The sequence below is a fragment of the Catharus ustulatus genome, chromosome 12 (assembly GCF_009819885.2).
Source record: "Catharus ustulatus isolate bCatUst1 chromosome 12, bCatUst1.pri.v2, whole genome shotgun sequence".
Taxonomy (NCBI): Eukaryota; Metazoa; Chordata; class Aves; order Passeriformes; family Turdidae; genus Catharus; species Catharus ustulatus.
This window is the reverse complement of record NC_046232.1, coordinates 3,566,790-3,589,445: the sequence shown is the minus strand read 5'-3', so window position 1 is coordinate 3,589,445 and position 22,656 is coordinate 3,566,790. Positions and strand designations below refer to the sequence as shown.

General features: G+C 52.8%; 1 protein-coding gene across 1 annotated transcript in view; it reads left to right on the top strand.

Moving 5' to 3' along the window:
- HCN4 (hyperpolarization activated cyclic nucleotide gated potassium channel 4) overlaps positions 1-22,178 on the top strand; it is a 93,728-nt gene extending 71,550 nt beyond the window's left edge. Inside the window, exons 5-8 of the mRNA XM_033070729.2 lie at positions 6,443-6,589; positions 7,709-7,949; positions 9,622-9,786; positions 19,605-22,178. Of these exons, the coding sequence (XP_032926620.1) occupies positions 6,443-6,589; positions 7,709-7,949; positions 9,622-9,786; positions 19,605-21,211 (2,160 nt within the window). The 3' untranslated portion in view covers positions 21,212-22,178. The remainder of the gene's footprint in view (positions 1-6,442; positions 6,590-7,708; positions 7,950-9,621; positions 9,787-19,604) is intronic.
- Positions 22,179-22,656: the final 478 nt, after the last annotated feature.

Genomic DNA, 22,656 nt, shown 5'->3' with positions numbered 1-22,656 from the left:
GTGCCCTGGGGCTCAGGCAGTCCTTGCTCCTTCTTGGAGACCAGTAGTAGAGTTTTATTGGCAACAAGTTTAAGGGTGATTTGGGCTTTTTTATGGGCAATGAGGAAACTCTGGAACTCACAGCTCCAGGGCGCTGCAGAGCTCCAGGGTCTCATTAACCTCAGAATATTTAGATAAATTGACTTGAGGAAAACCTTTCAGGTGTTGCTGAGTACCCAGATGCAGATCCAGCCCCTAGCAGTGGGAATCCCAGATCTGTTTGGCAGTGGGCAGGAGCTGGAGTCCTTCTCCTCCTCCCCCAGGCACCTGGAGCAGACCCAGCACGGGGTAGAGGAGCCCTCACTGCCCTCTGTGGGTTTGGGCTGCTCTGAGCTGCCTCCCCATGAACTTGTGCAGGGAACTGGGGGCACAGATCCCACCTGGGCTCCTGGATAATCCCACCAGCCTGGCACTGTGCCCGTGCTGATCAGCTAATTGACCTGTGCTGGAGCTGTGGGGATTGCTGGGGCTGCAGGGCTGGCTCAGCCAGGGACACAGACACACTGCAGTGACTCTGGCAGCTGCTCTGGGAGCCTGCAGTGGGCACACACTGCCACAATTCCCACTGCTGTCCTCCCACACAGCTGGCAGGGGAGGAACTTCACATCCTTTACCAGTCTGGGCAGGATTGGAAGTTACATTGCTGAGAGGATTGGTCACCAGTACGTTCTCAGGGGTCATCCCCACATTCCTGGAGCTCACAGGCATTCTGGAGAAGTCTCCTCCTGAGCCAGCACCAATGGTGGAGGTCAGGGAAGCTGCAGAGCTTACTCACTCCTTGGGTAATGTGTGTGAAGGAGAGGGCAGGGAGTGCAGCACTCCAGAAATTAAAGATGCTTGCAGCACTTAATCAAATGCAAAATGTAATCAAATTTCCTAATTGGAAAAAGTTTGGAGAGCCTGGCTTTATCCTGTCATGCCAGCCCTGAGTTTTCATTCCCTCTGGAGAGATGGCCTGAGCACTGTTGTGTCCCACATTGCTGTCAATCAAAACACCCAGGGTTGATAACAAGGCTGATAAATGATGGCCTTCAGTGATTGTGTCAGGGCCTCTGGTGTGCCCTGGGCCTGGGGTCCCAGCACTACCCCTGGGCAGCTTTGCTTTTCTGCAATCAGGGGGTTCTGGCTGTTTTGCAGAGTCAAAAGAGTATAAGAAACAGGTAATGGGGTGTTCATCTCAGCTAGTAACTCCAAATTGTGTCTGTTGTTTTAGGTTTTAGGTTTATTTAATCTTTTCGCTGAAAGAATCCTGGGTTGGTTATAAAACAGAAGTGTTTCTTAATGAAAACCTGATGGATTCTTTTCAGAATGCCTGGTGGTGCAAACTCCCTTAACCAGACTGGGGTCGTGTAGTTCCTGCTCTTGCAGGAGAATATGTCATTGGTGGACTTAAACTTGGTTTACCCACTCCTGAGAGAAGGCCCATTCTGAAGCTGTAAAACATGTCAGAAACAGTGGGATTACAGCTCAGATCTGACATCTCCATCCTGGGCCTGGAAGGCAGACAAGTCGTTCTGCCCTGTGACCACCACAGTGAAACCTGCCATGAGCTGGGACTGCCTGCATTGTCATGGCAAGGGAACATCCCTGCCTCAGCAGCTCTTCCCATCCCAGGGAGGGCTTTCAAACTTCATTATCAGTCTGGGAATTCATGTTGGCACTCGTGCTGTAAATAAATAAATGAGCAAATAAGTACAGTAATTTCATGATTATAAGCCGCACCATTTTAACAAAAATTTTGGTCTGAACCCGAAGTGCGGCTTGTAATCAGGTGCGGCTTATATATGGACAAAGAACAAAAAGTTGCTGTTTTAGTTTGGAGGACAGGTGTCTGCTGAGAAAGGCAGGAGCCTCTCTTTGAAATGGAGAATGTAAACCCCCTCCCTCCAAATTATTATAATTTTGAAATCAAGGGGCTTTCAGGCAAAGATATGGGAATTAGGAATAACAGTTCTTTACTAGGGAAATTAAAATAGAAATACAGTACTACAAAGAAACAAACCCCAAACCCTGACAAAGTCAGAGTACAACCTGACACCCCATCAGGCAGGGTGTTGGCAGCAGTCCCATTCCATGGTGGCTGCATCCTCCTGCAGTGACAGATGTGGCTCAGTTGGAGCAGTGCTCCTGTACAAGGTGCAGTTTCCCTCCGGAGCTCCAGTGGTGATGTGGAGAAATCCGGTTTTCCTCTGGAGTCCAGTGGAGAAAGGGGCTCCCTTAGTGTCCCAAAACCTCTGTTTTTATCTTGGTAAGAAATGTTGGGCTCTTCCCCCTGGCTGGAGCAACTCCCAATGGGATGCAGTAATTTTATCAGTCCCACAGTGGGACTCAATGGCCATGAGCAGAAAATGACTGGCTGGAGGAAGGATGGGGTGTGAAAAGATAAAGAACAATGCCCTGCCTGGTTTCAATGGATGGCCCATTAGCAGAATATCTGCCGTTGAGATAAGGATCACTGCCCCCACCCTCAAGAGATGGTGATAGAACAGATACCTTTTATCACACCCTGTATTGTAACCCAAGACAGTTGTCGACACCCAGATGTGCGGCTTATAATCGTGAAATTACTGTAAATAAATAAATAAGGAGCTGGTGCTGCAGCACAGAGCCTGTCCCAGAGCCTCCTGTCCCGCTGCTCCCAGCAGTGCTGGTCCCTCCCTGCACACACTCCCTGCTCCCCTGTCCCCATCTCCAGCCTTTGGGGTCACATTTCACCTCTCTTCTGTGGAGAGTACTGCTGGGCTCTTTCTCTGTCTCATTCCAGATGTGTGGATCTAGTGACCTGACATCTCCACAATGTCCTGTGATATTTCTAAAAATGGATTGATCATGGCCAAAAGTGTCCTGTGCTGGGCTAGTGCCTTAAGGCAGGATATGGCCTCTCCAGCCCAGCCAGGCACTCCCTTCAGAGGCCATTCAGGGAAAACAGCCTGTTTCCATAGCTGTGATGTGCAGGTTTGTCCACATTGCACAAGATTAGACCTTAGGCCTCAGCACTCATGACATTTCATGCAGAGGGATTTTTCCCACAGCTCCTGGATCTGCTTTCCTCAGAGCCCTGAGCAGTAGAGGTGGTTGGGGGCAAACAAGGGTTTAATCAGGGTCATTATTGATCAGTGCAGTGCCACCTCCCAGCCCAGGAATGGGATTGTCCAAAATCCCTGCCTGAACAGGAGCTGATGCAAGGGGAGGCAACTCATGGCCATCCCCTGTGCAAGGAAGGTTGGACAGAAAGTGTGAGAAAAGCTCCAGGAATGGTCTGTACCACAGCAAGAGATCGGGAGCCTGACTCTGGGTAACATAATTCCTCAAGGTACTGTGCAGTTAGGGAAAAAGTGTTCCATGTTTTCCAGGAGGTGACTTTTAAAACTCATTTTCTGGTGGCAAAATGAGCGTGGGCCATAGTTCAGGAATCAATTAATCCAGCCTTTGGAAAGGCTCACAACCAGGACATCACATAAAGCTCTTGCAGAATGGAGGTAGCACCTAGATTTTTGTGACAGAAATTTTGTTCTTCCCTGTAGTCCTGTGACTCTGTGAGAATGACCATGTGGAGTAAGATGTAGGATGGAATAGATCCTGAGAGTGGGAATATGAGCCTGTTCAGCTGTTTATCCCTGCCAGAGAGACGAGGATTCCTGATGGATATTGAGGGCATGGAAGCAGTTAAAAATATTTAGTTTGCTTTGGGTTGTGAGGGATCAGAGCTTTGGTAGAAGGACAGGGAAGTGGTGAGAGAGGAGGGAAAGTGGCCAGCTACTGAAGCAAAAATACTCAGCTAAATGGTTTCCTTTTGATATATTAATACCTCCTTCAAGGGCTATTTGAGGAAAAACAGACTTAAGAAAATGAGCTGGGATTTAAATGGGCTCGATTGTCTTCAGAGAGATTTAAATAATTCCTAAATTAGTGTCTTTAGTTGAACTCAGAGAGGCCACTAAGCTCTGAGCACAGGGCAGGCTGGGGACAGGGAGACAAGTGAGAGGCTGAGCAGAGGAGGGAGGAGGGGAAGGGGCTGTCAGGGGAGGCCTGGCCACGGCTGGGAGGCAGCAAAGGGACACCAAGTGGCTTTAGAGAGGGCCAGCTGAGTGTGGCATCATCTGCCTGACCCTGCAAGAGTGGGGCCTTCAGCAGCTCCAAGGGAAGGGGGGAAACCCCAGTGAATCTTCAGTTTCTCAGACATGGAAAAAAGGGGTTGATGCTTTCAATTCTGACTCCATCTCTGCACAGGGGAGAGCTGAGAGCCCCAAAACCCTCCTGGGTGAGAGGAGGGAGGACCAGCAGAGGCAGGAGAGACAAGATCTCCCTCTTCTTAACCACAACAGAGAATGATGGTTCCTTCTTTCACAATTTGCTTTTATAAGCCTGATTTTCGTTTGCAATCGGAAGCAGCGCCTTTATTTGTGGGGAAGTAAATTTGTCCTGTTTTCCCTGGGAGCCTTATCTGGGGACAGTGGTGGCAGGGGACTCTGACAAGCACCAGGAACACTGCAGAGCAGTAATTTATTGCTCTTTGTTGCAAAGCCATAAATCCACGTTCGGAGGTGAATAAGCAGAGTCCCAGTCACCCATCCAGCCTGTGCTGGTGGGTTTTTGGAGTGTGGGGATGTTTTTCCCAGGGAGCAAAGGGCAGTTGAAGATGGACAGCAAGTGCCAGTGGAGGAGAGGACAGGGGCAGGGGCAGGTGGCTGCAGCAGGTGAGGAGAGGCACCTGGTGACACTGGTCACTGCTCCAGCTCAATCACTGCACTAAAGCTAATCATTTATTCAACAAAAATGCAGCATTAAAGCAAGCAGAGCTCTTTGTGGATTTTAGATGAATTTAATAAACCTGAGCCAGCAGAAGCTTGTGCCTAGTGATTTCCCTTTTCATAGTGAAAGTCCCACATATTCTGTGCCTGGTTTGCCAGGTCCCATGGGTGTCTCAGGCTGCAGTGTCTCACCAGTGGCAGGAGACATCTATGGTTAGATGAGCCATAAACCCTGAGACTTTCTGCTCAGAAGACCATAACCTCCAAAATTCTCTTTGGGGGAGTTACCCACAAGGGAGCTGCTGTTGTTCACTCTGCTGCTGCTTTCCACTTCCTTTCCCTCCCTCATTTCCTCTGGGCACCCAGCACACCCTGTCCTGCCATAGCCAGTCCCTACAGAACCTGAGCCACGCAGGTGACAAAGGGCAGGGCCCTTGCCTTTGGTCAGGCTTTGATCAGCAGGGATCAGGGATATTTCCAGAGAGTTCCTGTGCTTTGGGATGTCAGGAAGCCCCAAGTGTCCCCTCTGCCACCTTGGCTCCTTGGAGTGATGCCCTTTGCTGGTGCAGATGGAGCTGGTAGTGCCAGCACAGACTGTCCCTGGAGCAGGAGCTGGGGCTGTATCGAGCACAACTTCACTAATCAGGCTCTCCAGCTCAAGCTGCACTAAAGGGACATTCAGGGACACATTTATCAGGGAGAAGAGGGGAAATAGAGCTGGGAAAGGAGCAGCACAGTCCTTTTGTCAGCAATTAGTGCATGATTGTGTTCTGTACTGCCACCTGTGAAAGGAGAGTGACCATTCCCTAGACACACACCTTGTCCTGCAGCACCTGCAGGGCAACAGGACCCTGCTACAGCCCTGGCCCTTGGGGAGGTGTCCTTTACCCACAGAAAGCACCATTCATCCCCAAAGCTGCTCTGCCAGCAGTCAGTGTGCCCTTGTATTCTGCTCAAACTGGAAATGTGAACCATCAGGTAAAAATGTGGGTGAGTGCATGGGGCACAGGAACAAGGAAAAGGGGAAGAAAGTAACAGGAAAGCAAAGGTTGCATCGTGGCAGGGCAGGCAGGAACACAGAGAGGAGAAGCAGCAGGCTGGCTACTGCAGCTTCAGCCAGATAAGTGGGATGTTGATCCTGGCTGTGCCCCTCTGTTGGCTGTGAGTGCACACCCAAAGCAGGTTCTGTGCTTCCCCTGGTACAGGCCTTGGGGCTGCACTTGTGGGACAGCTGTGGGGCCCAGCTGTCCACTGTCCTGCCATGTGCTATGGAAGAACCTTCCCTGGGGACACTTGGACTCTCCTGCCCCCACCCTGCACAGTCCTCACTCAGCACTGTTTGCTGGGAGGACACTCTGGTCAGGCACTCCTTCCTCACCCCTGCTCCCAGCTGGGGCTCTGTGGAGGGGAGCACAGGCTGCTCAGCACTCAGAGAATGAGCAGATGTCTCACCAGGGCACCTGGCTGAGGAAGAGTTTAAAAGTTAAAACTTGGGGCAGCCATTTGGGGAACACAGCAGGGTAGTCTGCAAACTCCCCATGGATCGGACAAGCCCTCCCTTCTGCTCCAGACTGCCCTGCTCGAGGTAAGGGAGCAGCCCTGTCTGTGGTTTGTGGCATGCCTGGTAACTGCCCCTCGTGTTCCCTGCTCAGTACAAACAGGTGGAGCAGTACATGTCCTTCCACAAGCTGCCCGCGGACATGCGGCAGCGCATCCACGACTACTACGAGCACCGCTACCAGGGCAAGATGTTTGATGAGGAGAGCATCCTGGGAGAGCTGAGCGAGCCCCTGCGCGAGGTAAGGGGGCAGGGAACAGGCAGGGCACATTCCCAGCACCTCTGGAGCTCCTGGGGCAGGAGCTCAGGAAGCTCCCATCTCATGTATTGGGGTATAACTCAGCATGGAGTGCTGGCCTCATCCAGCTGTAAGGGGGGAGTCACAGGAAGAAAGAGGCTTCAAGAAGCCCCAGCTGAAGCCTGGCAATGCAGGTTGTCCCTGCTATGTCACCAGTATGTCACACACCAGCTCCAGAAGGGGCCTGCCTTCCCCCAGAAATGTCCTCCATGGGAGAGAGACGAGATGAGCAAGTGCCAGCCAGAATTTAAAATTAGTTTTACTCAAGTCTCAAAGAGCACCCCTCTGAAAAACCTGCATGGGGGGAGGCAGAGCTTCCCCAGCTCTCTCTCTCTTCCTGCTCCAGTTATCCCAGTTCCTATGGAGTGCTGTGCTGGGGTGATGGGCTCAGCACCACGTCGTGAGTGGGACCTGCCAGGGCACAGAGCAGCTCCTGAGCTGTCACCCCTGTGAGTGACACGGAGCCCTGGGGGAGGCACAGCTCGGCTGTGGTGACAGCTGAGCAGGTGAACTGGCCTTTCTTCAGCTGGAGTTGGTGATTCAGCCTCTGCCCCGTGCCTGGTGAGCACCTCTCCCTCCTCTTCTGACACTATCCCCATCTGCCCGGGATCATTCTCCTCCTGGGCACATTTGTGCTGTTTAACAGCTCATTGACAAGCAAGGGCACAGAGAACGAGGGGCTGCCAAGGTGAGTTATGACACCTGCCCAGGGAAGAGCCCCGGGCTTTGTCAGACAGCATTTCACCGCTGCTGTGCTCCCTCACAGCCCAAGGTTTCCTACAGAAACAGGAATGCTGCCTGTATTTGGAGGCTTGAGTGCTGTCCCTGCTCAGGGGAGGCAGAGAGGTGAAGGCAGGGAGCCTGGTGCTGGCTCCAGCCCTGCTCCATGCTCTGAGCATCCAGAGCCCATCCAGCCTGCAGCAGGGCAGCCAGACCAAGGCACAGCCAGTTTATCCCACTTTAAATGCTCAGCTCAGGTGGAGGATCTTCACAGGTCATTCGGTGGTGACTAACCACATGTGTATTCTCTCCTCTCCCTCCCTCTCCTTTACACCTGGTCAGGAAATCATCAACTTCAACTGCCGCAAGCTGGTGGCCTCCATGCCCCTGTTTGCCAACGCAGACCCCAACTTTGTCACGTCCATGCTGACCAAGCTGAAGTTCGAGGTGTTCCAGCCCGGGGACTACATCATCCGGGAGGGCACCATCGGCAAGAAGATGTACTTCATCCAGCACGGCGTGGTCAGCGTGCTCACCAAGGGCAACAAGGAGACCAAGCTGGCCGACGGCTCCTACTTCGGAGGTGTGTGCTGTCACTCACCCTCCCGCAGCCACGCCCCTGCTGTGCTCAGGCATTCCTGCATCCTCGTGGGACTGACCCTCAGTGCCTCCTCCTCCATCTCTGGGCATCTTCCCAGAGAGGAGGTGGTGCAGGAGGAGGTCACTGGTGGGCACTGCAGAACTTAGGTCATAAAAAACAGCAAAACACAGCAGGGAAACTTGGTTCTTGCAGCTTCATTTCTTTCTGATAGATGGGTGAAGCTGAGAAGCTAAAGTAAAAAGTGGCCTGTTCCCACTTCTGCAGACACATTCCTGTTCCTGCTCTCCAGCATCTATTGCATGAGGGGCTGGATAAACATGGAGGGAAAAGCAGTCCCTCATCTGCCCTGCCTGCAGCTCAGCAAAGTGTCCTGGGGGTTGGCAGGCAGGCAAAATTTATGAGCAGCAGTGCTCTGGAGCAGTGGGACCAGCAGGAGGCTGGGAAGGATTTAGGGCATTGCTCTCACGAGAAACACAAAGCCCCTTCTCCTGTCAGAGCCCATGCAGAGCTCAGCCCCAGAAGGGGCAGGTTGCAGGACGAGCTCTGACTGCACCACCTTTGATGTGCTGCTGAGGGGAGACAGAGCAAAACCTGCCTTGCTTTCCCTTCTGGGAGGCCTTTCCTCTAAAAAATTCCTATTATGCATTTCCCACACTCCTGTTACTCCTGGTTCATGTGAAACAACCTGTCTGCACCTTGCTTGGGTACAAGGATTTTGCAGCCTGGTATTTGGAGGGTTGGAGTCAGGATATCCTGGCTGACAGATGGGGTTGAACTTGCCTGTTACATTCCATCACAACTCCTCACACACATGGCAGCATCTCCTAAGCATCCTTTGCTTGGGAAAGCACACTCATAACCTTGTGATGCTGCTGTAGCAGGGCTTTGGGTGGGCTCAGCATGAATCCAAGGAATGGTGCAGGAGGATTGGCACCCAACACATGGAGGGAGCAGAGTGCTGTCATTCTGCAGCTCGCACCATCTGTCCTGAAGTGCCTGTCCCTGCTGCCCAGACTGTGTAAGCAGTGGAAAATCAGAATTTGGGAGCTCTCTGTTGAGTGTTCAAGGAGTATTCTGTATTTGTATTCTGTAACCAGCTGAGCACTGAGGAGTGCATGACAGCAGTGTAAATACACCCAGAACTGAAAGGTGCCACTGATGTGCTTTTCCTATGCTTGTGGCATAGACATGAAATCTTAGAAAACTGTGGAAAGACAATGTTCCAGGTACAGGGATCAAAATTACAGCCAGGCACCAAAGGCACAGATCAGCACAGAGCTTCTACAAACCTAGAGAGAATTGGCTTCAATGAGAGCACGTTTTGACCTTCTGCTCCCAGTGCCCACAAGGAGCTGGAGAAACACAGCTCCTCCAGTGTGAACACACAATGCTGCCCTTTGATAATCCCCCAGAACAAACCTTGTCTGGCTGACTGGACCAGCAGAACCCCTGAGGGGCAGCTGTGTGCGGCAGCTGCCCCAAGTGAGCCCCCGGTACTTTGAAATGTTGGTGCACACAGAATGATAACTCTGGCTGCGTTTTCTGTGGGAGGGCAGTGCAGGGAGGGCAGTGCAGGGAGGGAGGCTGTGCAGGGAGGGTTGCAGGGCTGCTGCTGCTGGGTCCATGCCATGTCTCAGCCTCTCTCTGCCTGCAGAGATCTGCCTGCTGACCCGTGGCCGGCGCACGGCCAGCGTGCGCGCTGACACCTACTGCCGCCTCTACTCCCTGTCCGTGGACAATTTCAACGAGGTGCTGGAGGAGTACCCCATGATGAGGAGAGCCTTCGAGACCGTGGCTCTGGACAGGCTGGACAGGATTGGTGAGTACAAGGGGGAGAGTTTCCTTCCTCACCTGCTGCCTTGGCAGTCCAGGCTCGGTGCTCAGTTCTGTGCTGGAGTTGGGAAGTGAAGGAGATCCCAGCCTACCCCTCCTTGTTCAACTTCAGCTCCCTCAAGGACCCCAATCTAAAACTGCTGGAGGTAAGTTTAGGTTGGATATTAGGGAGAAATCCTTCCCTGTGAGGGTGGTGAGGCCCAGGCACAGGGTGCCCAGAGCAGCCGTGGCAGATCCCTGGCAGTGTCCAAAGCCAGGCTGGACACTAAGGCTTGGAGTGAGCTGGGATAGTCTGGACTAGATCACCTTTAAGGTCCATTCCAACCCAAATATTCTGGGATTCAGTGGTTGTTACAGCTCACAGTGACCCATCCCAGGATGTTCCCTGTCCTGTGGGAGACACAGCCTGTGCTGCAAACATCCTTGTCCGGGTGTCTCTTCCCCAGCTAAAGACCAGGATAACACTCCTTGGTCACAGGCAGAGGTGTTAAACAGAGAGAGATGAAGTAACTTATGCAAGGTCATGCAAGAAGGCTGCAGAGCTGAGGAGCATTTTGGAGTCCCAGTCTAACTCCTTCAGCTCCTTATCCATCCCTTCACTTATCCATCCCTTCACTTATCCATCCCTTGCATTCCCACTGCTTTCCTCATGGAAAGCTCAGTAGAGCTCTGAGCAAAATGCAGAGGGCCAGGCGGGTATGAGGAGAGGGGGTAGGGACTAAGCTGGCATCCCAGCAAGGGGTGCAGTGCCTCTGCAGCTTCTCCTGCCAGGAACATTGGATTCTGTGCATCTCATTACCTGCTGCAAATCACCCCTGTGTGTGACCTCTGAAGAAAAGGCTCTGAGATGAAGACATGGTTGGCAAAGCCCAGGCTAATGAGGCCCTGGTGGAAGTGGCAGTAGGCCCAACACTTGGGTTATTTCAATGAGAAAATACAAAATCAGTGCAGGGATGAGCAGCTTGGCTTTATCTATAGTTCTGCAGGGCTGGGTGCTCAGTGTTGCTCAGCTTTCCAGCCCGGTGCTCTCTGAGATTGTGGGATCAGGTGGGCAGAGCATCCTGTGCTTCCTGTCCTGTGCTCTGTGTCCCTGCACACGTAACAAATCCATGGAAAATTCTGACCCAGCACAAAGTACCTCACGTGTTTCTCTCCCCAGAGAACTGCCTTTCCACAGGCAGCTGCAAATGTCAGCATAAGGTCAGAAGGTGACACAGAGCAAGTGGAACAACAGGCCCTTTGCTGCAGGGCTCTGCCACTGCCCCCCCTTCCTTCTGCTGTGCTGCTGGCCTGAGACAGTGTTGGTGCCCATGCCACTGAAAGTCCTGCTGTGCCCTGGTTTCCCTGGCACTCACCCTCGAGAGCTGCCTGCTCATTAATTCTACATCTGAACTATTGTGAAATGGCTCCTTGATGGCCCTTTGTGGTGGCAAGCTCTCCATGGCTCTAAATGCCCCACAGAGTCCAGGGAGCTCTGGGCACCCTGCTGGAGCTGGCAGATCCCATGGAATTCCCTAACTTTATAAATAAGGCATTTCTTCCCTTCCTCTGGAATGTGCACCATCCAGAAGGAGCAGTGCAGTAGTTCTGTACCAGTGTGTGACTTCTGAAAGAATTCAAGGTTACTGCATTCTGCTGAGACTCTGGAAGTGCAGGAATCATTCTGGAGGACTGAAGCTGAGGAACAGCAGTTCTTGAAGAGCAGGGATGAACAGAAGCAGGACCATTTTTGTTCCTGTCCCATCCAGCTCAGGATCTGTGCATAAGGAGGAAGCAAATGGAAGCCTCTTTCCAAGCTAGTGGTGCATTCACTGGCTCCCTTCTGCCCAGGTGACAATGTTCCTGGGAAGCCCAGGGTGACAATGTGTGTGCCCATGCCACAGTGAGTGCAGGAGATGATTCAGAGAGCCCTGTCACTGTTCTGGTGCCAGGATAACATCCATCCAATATTCCCCCTGTGCATCGAGGGAGCAGGGTGGAAAATCTCAGCCCATGGAGAGATGTTTATGGGATTTCTGCCCACTGGGGGGTTTGGAGAGCGTGGTCTAAGCTTTGTGGGTAGCAGAACGAGCAGGCAGGGGCTCAGCCCATGCAGCAGCAGGAGCAGGATTGGTTGATGGAGGTGGGATGAGGCACTCCCATGGCAGAGCTGAGCAGTTTGGAAGCAGTGGGTGGGCAGAGGGGAGGAGAGGAGAGGGGAGGGGAGGAGAGGGGCTTTCACCAGGGTCACCTTTAAACGGGGTTTGGCAGTGACTGGCACAGGAGGTCACTGAACACACACACACACGGAGTCATTCCCACCCGGATCTGCTATAATCACAGAAAATGAGCTCCCAAAGAGCTCCTTAAACACACTCAGAGTGTGTGCACAGACTGCCTGTGCACAGAGGAGCTGCCTGACTACAGCTGGAAGGTGAGGGAGGAGGTGGCCAGCTCCGAAATTCCGGACGGATTCAGACTGCAGCATTCCAGAGCCACAGAGGGACTGCAGCTTTGCAATGCTGCCCTTTGAGCAGCTGAAGGGACAAATCCCAGCATGGTCCGTGTGCAGCTCCTGCAGCACTGCAAGGTCAGGCTGTAGCTGGGGACACACGCTGAGCTCAGAGCTGCTGTCCCGAGATAAAACCGAGGGGAGGGGAAGGGCCAGGAACCAGGAGCAGCTTCCCAAAACTGCACAGCAGCCACTGCTCTGTGGCACCACCACGCCCCATCCCACTCTTCCAATGCTCTGTCACTGCCTGTGGCTCTGGGGGAGCTCTCTGGGCTCATTCCCAGCAGAAGCATGGGATAAACCACCCTGCATGTCTCCCAGCCCGAGCTCCCAGCTGCACTCAGGGAGCTCCACAGCCCCTGGTTTCCCTGGCACAGCTGAACACAGACCAGAGGCTTTCCAAATGTGCCTCAAATTTACTGGAAATGGTTTGATCAAAGCTCCTTAGATTTGTGTCAAGCTGATGTAGTAATACCAGTAAAAATCTTGGAAATATTTTTTTGTTGTTTTTTAAACCAGAACACTCAATTTTCCCTTTGAAATCACATTACACTTCACTGTTTTCCTGAGCCCAGCTTGCCTCTATTAAATGTTTCATTAGGTCACATTTTTCTCTTCTGTTTTGCCAAGAAAATATCAAATTTCTCCTCCAGAACACTGCAGAGGATTACTGAAAACGTTCTTCCAGACATGGAAGGGGAGAGGAATTTTTCAAAACCATTTTTCAAAATTGTAACCGGTTGGCAAACTGAAAAAGTAATCAACTTCCCCATTCTAATGAATTGTCTCATTTACATGGTGTTTCCACATGCCAATATAAGCCCTGGGGGCTCCTTCTGGATAAAATGCTGTTTACCACCAGTCCCAGATGGGAAGAGGCCCAGAGCAGAGTCCTGCTGGGACAGACATTCCCTGGCAGGGCTGACAGAGGTCCTGCACCAGACCAGCAGTGGGACGAGGAGTGGGACTGACTTTGGGCCAAGATGGGTACTGAAATTATTCCTCCTCCTCATGGGGTTGAGGAGACAGTTCCCAGCCCCTTTTCCTGCTCTGGATTCCTTGCTGCAGCCCTGGCCAGAAGGAGGGAGGGGGATGCAGCTGATGAGTTTGGCTCTGGGGAACCCCCTGAGATGAGGTTCTGCCGCCAGCCATGCTCGGTGACCCAGGGGAGTCAGTCCTGTGTTCCTGCTCAGCTCTGGGGAAGCTTCATCAGGAGAAGACAAAAGGGCTTCTGGTCCCCTGCAGTCCAATCAGGGATGCTGAGTTTGTCCTTCTGGGATGTTTATCCCACAGAAATTAAAGTGCTGGGCAGAATGAGGTTCTGAGATAAATAATCCACCCAAAATCACTGCTGAAGGCTCCACACAAACTCACCGAGACACCCCAGAGCAGAGGAACCTCTGCAGCCCCCCTAGCCCCAACTCCCCTCCCTCCTTTAGAACACCTTCTGGGCTCTGAAAACTCCCTCTTTGCCTCACTGCAACAATGGGCTAAATATAGGGGAAAAGGAAGATATTTAGAGCCTTGAAGATGTTCAGAGCAAAGCTCCTGGTGCTTTGAAGTGGAGTGGGGTATGTAAAATTATGGAAACGAAGCAAACAGATGTTGCTCCCCTAATTAAGAACTGCAAAGTCAGATTTTCTTCAACTGTAGATAGCACACAAAAGAACAGGGAGAAAGGCTCATGTGATTTCATAAAAGGAATCAGCACTCAACAATAATTCTTCTATCAAACAATCAAAATTAGCTTTCTGTTGTTAAAATTCTGCCCAGACACAGGGGAAATTAGCTGTGACTTTCTGTTCCTTTCTCCTTTCAGTTCTCTCTAAGCCCATTGGCTGCACTTTAAGAATTCAGGTCATTAAATTGCTTTCTGAATTTGCATGTATTTGAAATAATCTAATTTTATTAGGCTGCCTTCTGCCCTGGCCTGCTGTCAGCGTGGCTGCTCCCACCACTCGGGTGCTTCTCTCAGGTCTTCACTGATTATTCCTGCCATCAAAGGCTGGGTTTGGATCCTGGCAGCACATCCCAGCTCTGCCCTGGGGCTGTGCCTCCCTTGCCAGGGGTTCCTGGTGTCCTGAGCTGTCTCCTGTGGGAATTCAGCCCCAGAGGGGCAGTTCAGGCACAGACCCTGGCTTGGCCAGGGATGCTGCCCTGCCCCAGGATTTCCCACTTGTGAGGAGCTGCTTCAGGGAAGAGCTGGAGTGTGCATAGGGAAATGAACTGGAACAGGGAATTCAAAATGATTTTGAACCCTCAGAGTATGGGCTCTTTCCCTCTTGGAAAAATGCAGGTGAACCCCCAGTGAGCTGCATTCTCTGTTGTGGGAAGGTTTCTGCTCGGAATTAATCAGCAAAGGCAGCTGGATCAGCTCTAAGAGCATCCTCGGAACACTTCCCAGCCCTGCTCTGGAAACTCAGAGTGACTTCCCCAAGAGCTTGGTGGTGTAAATCCGTGGATGTGTGAGCTCTGACAGCTGCCAGGGCAGCTCTCTGCATCCTGTCCTTCCCTTTCTCCCTTGCTGGATCCTCTCTTGCTGGGGGTGCCTTTGAAATGGATAATTCCCTCTCTCCCCTAGTGGAAGCCTTCCTCCCTGTCCAGCTCAGGCCTGCCTCTGACTGCTTCCCCTCTTCCATAAACTGAATTATCCCCCAAAATACATGGTATGTCTGTGCACAGCCAGAGCACAGCCCACTGCTGCAGGTCCAACACACACTGAATAATGTGATCTGATGAGTCTCAGCACAGCCAGATACATGAAGCCCTTCCCTCCCACTCTTCACACAGAGCTTTGCAGAATGAAAAAAATGGAATATCTAGAGCTGGGTAGGCTGTGACTCTCCACGGAAGGGTGAGGAGCTGTGGCATTCCCCAGGCTGGGACACCCTCAGGGCTCCTGGCTCTCACTCATCACTGCAGACTGAAGCCAAGAGGTGCCTTCTCCTCGAGCGGCACCAGTGCCAAGGTCCCTGCACGCCCTCCCCAGAGCCCTGCTGGAGCTGACAGCTGTGACAGGACACGCTCTGGGACACTCTGGGCACGCTGGCACTGTCAGCTGCTGCTCTGAAGTGTGGGCTGGCTGCAGACAGCTCCTGGAGTGCCTTCAAGGCAGAGAGAGGCCCCCAGGAGGAGAGGTGTCACTGGTGAGCAGCTCCTTCTTCGTGTGATTAAAAACAGGGTTGAAAATTATTTATAAGGATGCTGGAATGGTAAAATGTCACCTGGGCAGGTGTTTTATCTTGATGCAGACAGCAAAGAGCTTTGTGGACAACAAAGAGCAAGGTCAGGGAGGGGGCTCCTGAGATCTCCTCAGCACCCCCCACTGCTCCTTCTCCTGGGGTGTCTGGGGCTGTTTTCCTCTGGAGTCACAGGAGAAATGGCACTTCAGGTGAGCAGGGCTGCCAGCTCCCCTTCATTAAGCTGAAGTAATTTACACTCCCCCATAGCTGGTGAGTTACTGAGCCCTTTCCTTAGGCTAAACACAAAATACTCTGAGTCTGGGCCTTGGCTTCCAAAGAAAAGGAAATTCAGATACTCAGTTCCTGCTGAGGTCCAAGCTCCCACCCTGTGCTAGGGAGCACTTCCAGGTGTGATTCACCTGACCCACCTCAGACAGCCACCTCAGGAGAGACAGGCACACTCTGAGTGCCTTTTTCTCTCTGCTGAGCAAACCCAGATCCCCCTGCTGTGGTGTTGAAGGGAGAGGGTTTCCAGGCAGAGAAGTGCACAAGTGGCACTTGAACTTTGATTCCTCACAGACAGTTCCACTTGTGGTTATTCAGGTGATGAGAGAGTACACCACACAGGAGCACCTGTGTTCCCTCTCAGGACTTGGATAAGAAACCCCACCTGTGCCTGGGCTGGGAATTTGAAAAAAGTTCAAGCCTCAAATCAGATCTGTTTCTGTATCTCTATCTGTATTTGTCTCCTGATGGCCAGATCATCCTGCTCCTCTCACCTGCGCAGATCTCTGGGGGTTACTCACCTGTCCATTGAACAAACCTGGGGCTTTATTTGGTTAAAGTGTAAATCTGGTGCTGAGCACTAATTGCTGGAGTTATTTGCATTCAGTGTCCTCTATTCCCAAGGTTCCCAAGGGAGCAGCCCTGAAACATCCCAGCTCCCCTCTGTGAGCATCATTGTCCCTCATCCCTGCAGAAGGGAACTGAGGCTGGGAGCAAAGGCAGCACAAGGACAGGCAGGGAGTCTGTGGCAGAGCTTGGCACTGCTCCCAGCTGCTCTCCTCCCTGGCTCACCTGGCCCAGGCCAGCCCTGCCTGGAGGCAGCACAGCCCAGGGGATTAGTCAGGACTAGACAAGCAGGGCTGCAAACCAAACAGCATCTCAGCTGCACAAGTGTGGTCATGAGCTGCCAGGCCAGAAGTTTGGGCACAGATATTTTTGTGGCTTATTTATAGACAAAGCTTTTAAAATTTCTACCACCATAGTAAATTGAACAGACACTCTCATATGGCAATAATATCACAAATTATATTTAGAGGCTGGAATTGTGTGGTCTTGACTTTTCTTTGGTTTTTTAACATCTGCAATGCCTGGAGGAAGCTCAAAGCATCTTTAATCCTGACTTAAATGGGATCCTTGTATCAAAACATATGCAAGTGGCTTTCAAACTATATGCATTTCAAACCACGTGGCAAAAAATTCCTGAGGAAAATAAACACAAGAACTTCCTCTGGCTCCTAGGAGGCTTTCAGCTCTCACCAGTGACCTTGCTGTGGGTGGGGAGGAGCTGGTGGTAGGCATTTCTAGGATGGAGCAGTGGAAAAGCATCACCCTCACTGTTCCCAAGCACATCTGTGGCCCTAGGTTTGACAACATTCACCACTTGTACTGGACTTACTTTCAATGAGCATTTAAGTGGTGGTGTTTTACAAGTGCAAATACTTGTGGAAATCTAATTTTAAGCTCCAGTGGTCACTGAAAGCCAGTTTCAAAGGCAGGCAGGAACAGAACGGTGTGACTTACGTAACAGGGCACGGCAAACCGGGACAGAGAATTACTCACTGCAGAAAGCACAGCACCACTGCAACACACTGACACTACACACAGCCTTAAGCCTGGGCAGGAACAAGAAAGGGAGAATGATTTCATCAGGGGTAAAATGATCATTGATCAATGATCAGCCCAATTTTTTTGAGTGTCAGCCATCCAGCCCCGAGCCTGTGGAGTGTCGTGTGTACAACATTCTGCAGCTTGAGGAGTTCTCAGAGCCTGAAGTTACTCGGACTTAAGCAGGGCCACAGATCTTTGTAGCATCCCAGCCTCTGTCAAGTCATGGAGATTAATCCCCTCCTGCCAAGTCCAGGCAGGACACCAGGATCAATTCCCAGTAAGAGCAGAGGTTCAAGGATACACCTCAGCTCTTTTCCCATGGGTCTGTGTGACAGCTCCATGCACATGTTCTTGCACAAGCTCTGCTGGGCCTGGCCATGGGAAGGACTGGTATCTGTCTCTTTAGGGACACCAGAGCTATTGCAGTCCAGCATACAATGATCAGCCATTAGAGAATTCCTACACATGCACTTCCAGCCCCTGGAATGACTTCAGCAGCTCCAAACTGCTTGCCCTCAGGATCATGTCCTTTCTGGGCTAGGATCTTGCTCTGAGTGAGAAACAAAAGCCTTTCTGCCTTTTTTTTTTTCAGGCAGTGATTGGCAGTAGGCTCAGCAGCAGAGCATTGAGCAGCCCATCCCACCATCCCATTCCCCACAGCAGCCATGTCCCAGGTGCACATCCAGGGTCAGAACTCTGGCAGCATTTCAGTGCAGCCCAGCCCACTGCAGCTTTACCCACAAAGCTCTTGGAACCAGCCCCTGTCCTTTGTGGGGTGACAAAGGCTTGATTTGAAAAAGGGGAGAGAAGGAAAAGCCTTCAGCGTGTTCTTGCAGTATCTGCAATTACAGTCAGATTGCTCCTTCCTTTTTTATGGGCTTGGCTCAAATCTGTTTCTGCTGGTTCCTCCTGCTTGGGAACAGCTTCCTTTGTCCCTGAGCTCCCTCCTCAGCTGCTGTGAAATCACCTCTATTCTGAACGTGCTGTACTTACTCACTGATGTTTTTCAAGGGGGTGTTTTCTGTACTTTCCATGCTTTGCAGCAAGAGCTAAGCACATTTTCCCTTCCCAGCATCACAGTGGGAGTGACTGGGATCTCCCTCTGATTTTGCAGGTTTTTTTTCATTGGTGCAAGAATTGTTTTACCTTTTTCTGGTGGTAAATTTGGAACTCAGTGAGTTATATCCAAGACTCTGCAGTTTCAGAATGGCTTTTTAGGAGACCAGGGTGCCACCTTCTCTCTTCAGTGGCATTCCAGCTCTCTCCTGCCAGATGTTTGATTTTCCATTTGCCTGGAGTAAGAGGCATGTCCTTAAACTTTTACTCTTTTATATGCTGCACACTTAAAAGCTACATCATGCACTAAAAAAAACCAAGCAACCATCTGGATGTCATCTAGATGTGCCTCAGATCATAAAGATCTGAGAGCTGACTGAGTGGGATCAAAAAGAAATTCCTCTGGTGCCAGGCCCTGCCCTACCCTGGCTGGCTCTGTCCCTCAGCCCAGGAGTGCATCCTCCAGTGCCAGGTGCACTCCCAGTCTGGACAAATCATTCAGCCGCATTTTCCAGCCCATTGCAAGGGCAAAGAGCTGACTTAACTTCTGGCTGCAGGCTGGGGATCCAGCTGGAACTTTCCCTAAAGCTGGGGCTGCAAGGGCACAGCCAGGTTCAGATGGGAGCTGCAGGATGCCTGAGGGTGCTACCTGGCCCAGCTGAGCTTTTCCAGCTCATGAAGTCATAGAATAGAACCACAGAACCATTCAGGTTGGAAAAGACTCCAAGATCATCAAGTCTTGACTCACAGAGAAATTTCCTTTCAAGTGAACCCCTAATTCCAAAGTGACCAAGGCACCTGAGACAGGTGAGGAAAAGGTGAAGCTCAAGGGGAGTGGCTGAAGACTTCACTGGATTTGTATTTTTGAGTTTTTATTCTCTTTTTCTAATGGATGCTCAGGTGCAAAATGGGAATCTTCCAAATCCATCAGCTTTTTGCTGCCACATTTACCAGAAGAGTTACTCCTGCTTAAGGATGCATATCCCATTGGACACAGTTCTGTGGGACCTGGGGCTGTCTGTTCCACAGAAGCAGGAGATGGGATGTTTGCCTTCTTGCTACTGGGGCAGAGGCTGTGCACAGATCCCCTGAGGGGCAGCAAGGGGAGGCATTCAGGCAAGTGGGGCAGGAAGGGCTGAGGAAGCCCCACAGTGACCCTTTCTCTCCTCCCTTCCTCCACAGGCAAGAAGAACTCCATCCTGCTGCACAAAGTGCAGCACGACCTCAACTCGGGGGTGTTCAACTACCAGGAGAACGAGATCATCCAGCAGATCGTGCAGCACGACCGGGAGATGGCTCACTGTGCCCACAACGTGCAGGCCGCTGCCGCCGCCGCCTCCACGCCCACGCCGGTCATCTGGACGCCGCTGATCCAGGCCCCGCTGCAGGCCGCCGCCGCCACCACGTCGGTGGCCATCGCCCTGACCCACCACCCGCGCCTGCCCACGGCCATCTTCCGCCCGCCCGTGTCCGTGCTGGGCTCCCTGGGCCAGCAGCCCAACCAGACCCCCAGGCAGCTGAAGAGATTCCAGTCGCTCATCCCGTCCGCCGGGCCCTCTGCCGTGGGCTCCCCGTCCAGCACCCCATCCCAGCTGCACACGCCGGGCGCAGAGACGCCCTCGTCCTCGTCCTTCCACATCCAGCAGCTCGCTGGCTTCTCAGCCGCCGCCGGCCTGGGCCAGTTCCAGGTGGGATCCCCTCCGGGCGGCTCCGAGCAGCCGGGGCTGAGCAGCACCTCCTCGGTGGGGCTGAGCCAGTTCCAGAATGCAACCTCTGGGTCACCCTTAGGGGCAGCTCAGCCCCTGCAGCAGCAGCAGCAGCAGCAACAACAGCAGCAACCACAGCAGCAGCAACAGCAGCAGCAGCAGCAGCAGCAGCAGCAGCAGCAGCCATCCCTCTCCAGCAGTGGATTTGGGCACTTCCAGCAAGCCACAGCCAGCTCCCCATCGACATCCCTCACCCAGCTGTCATCAAACTCCCCCCCCAGCCTCCTGAACCAGTTCCAGCCCACCACGAGACCACTGCATGGGGGACAGTCGCAGCAGCTCTCGGGCAGTGGGACCCTCGGGGGAATGAACCACTTCCAGCCCCCTCCTTCTTCCAACTCTCCATCCTCCAGCCTAAGCCAGCTGGCGCAGGCCCCGGGCGGGCCGTCCGCAGGCCTGTGCCAAACACATCCAAGTGCTTTAGGATCTCTGACTGGAACGATAGCCCAGCTCCACCAAGAGCGGCCTCCCTTCGCCTCCGCATCCCCGCTCCAGCAGCCCGGCATCGCCTCTCCCTGTTACACCCCTTCTGGCCTTAGTCCTCCCAGTCAGAGCCCGGTGGCCACCAGAACTTTCCAGTGTGGCCCCGCGGGAGCCTCGGGCTCGCACGGCTCGCTGCTGCTGCCGCAGCCCGCCAGCCCTCCGGCCCAGCCGCTGCCGGGGCGCGCCACGGTGCCGCCGGGGCGCCTCAACCAGGACATCAAGCTGATTTCTGCGTCCCAGCCCTCTCTGCCCCAGGAGCTGGCTCAGACTCTGGGCCACCACAGCTCTCCTCATTCCTCCAGAGAATCTGTTTCCAGCTTCTCCCCTTTCCCTGGCGCCGGGAGCGGACTCCTGGGGAGGCCCTGTAGCTCCATCCCCGGGCGGGTGACTCTGCCACGCCAGATGTCCTCAGGTTCTCTGCCACACCCGCTGGTGTTCGGGGCCGGCGCCGCTGCCCTGGCTGCGGGCGGGCGGAAAGAGTCCATAGTGCTCACGGGGGATCTGGAGCCCGTCAGGTCCAAACTGCCCTCCAATTTGTGAGGACTCCTGCAGGAGCTGCTCGTGCCAGCTCTGCCCTTCAGTTCCCGATGAGTTCACTGAGCAATTTTTTTCCTTTCCTTCCCCCCGCTCCACTCCTGCTTTTTTTTTTTTCCCTTCCATTTCTTTCGTTTAGGTTTAAGTGTGCTTAGAAACAAAGAAAAAACACATGAAAAACAATGGGAAAAAAAAAAGAAGATAACCAGGTATTCTTAGAGCTATAGATTTTTGGTCACTTGATTTTATAGAATATTTTAATACACAGGAAAAAACACGATACGAGCAAATTTAATCCAACGAGGTAACGCACAGCCGGGGCGTGTGCCTGAGCTGGAACATGTGAATGAGCAGCCATAGAAGCCACCCAAAAAGGTTTTCCTGTTGAGACAAAGATCCGAGGTTGATGTGGGCCATAGAAGGCGCCGTGGGGTCAGGCCTGGTGCTGGTGTTTGTAGAGCAGCCCTGGTTGGCCTCAGCTTTGCCCCAGCTGTGACCCTGGGGCTGGGGCTGTGAGTGGCCCAGCGCACACCACAAGTGTCCCTCCCTCCCTCCTTCCCTCCCTCCCTCCCTCCCTCCTTCCCTCCCTCCTGCCAGGTCACCTCCTGTGCTCAGCAGGTCGCAGAGGAACCAGGAAGGGGCCAGTTCACTCTTGTAGACCCCTCGAGGGATTTCCCAAGGGCTGAGGTTTGGGTTGGACTCCAGTTGAGGAAGATGAAGGTGACCAGGAGATGGACAGGCCTCACTGCAGATTGTGCCTTTCTTACTCCAGTGGGAGTGATGCTCCAGTGGGAACAAGGAGCAATCCCTGGTAAGGCACTGGGAGGGCAGGGATGATCCCTCTGTACTTTGGCATGTGGGCAGTAGGAGAAGCCCTGGCTCTGCCAGCACACCAAGCATAAGGCCCCAAGCTTCAGCATCTCTGTGGTGTGTGCAAAGCACAGGAGGGATGAAGGAAGACGCAGCACTTTAACATCCCCTCTGTCACTTCAGTGTCAGTGCCCGTGGGTGACTGCTCTGAGAACTAGAAAGGACTGAGCAGTGGGGTGCAGTCCCCAGCCCTCCTCCTTCTTAGCCCAGGGCAGTGTGATGCACCAGGACAATTCTGGTACCCAGCCAAGATTTTCAACTCTGTTTTTACCATTAAAACCAGATCAGCCCAGAAATTTGGCCAGCCATGGTCTGTGCTTGTCCCCTGCTGGGGGAACCGAAATCCTTTGATTTCACCAGCAATAAGAGCCTGCACCTGGTGGGCTTCCCCTGACACCCTGCAGCGTCACTGGGCACACCTGGGGCACCTGGAGCTGGCCTTTGGGCTCCCTGACTGGGGGCACTCACAGTGGGGCAGGGACAGAACAGGGCCAGCAGCAGTGAGAAGCCACAGCCTTTACCTCTAGGGCAAACGTCTCCTTTTTTGTCACTTGGTCCTTCGTCTCTCTCTGTTTGGGATT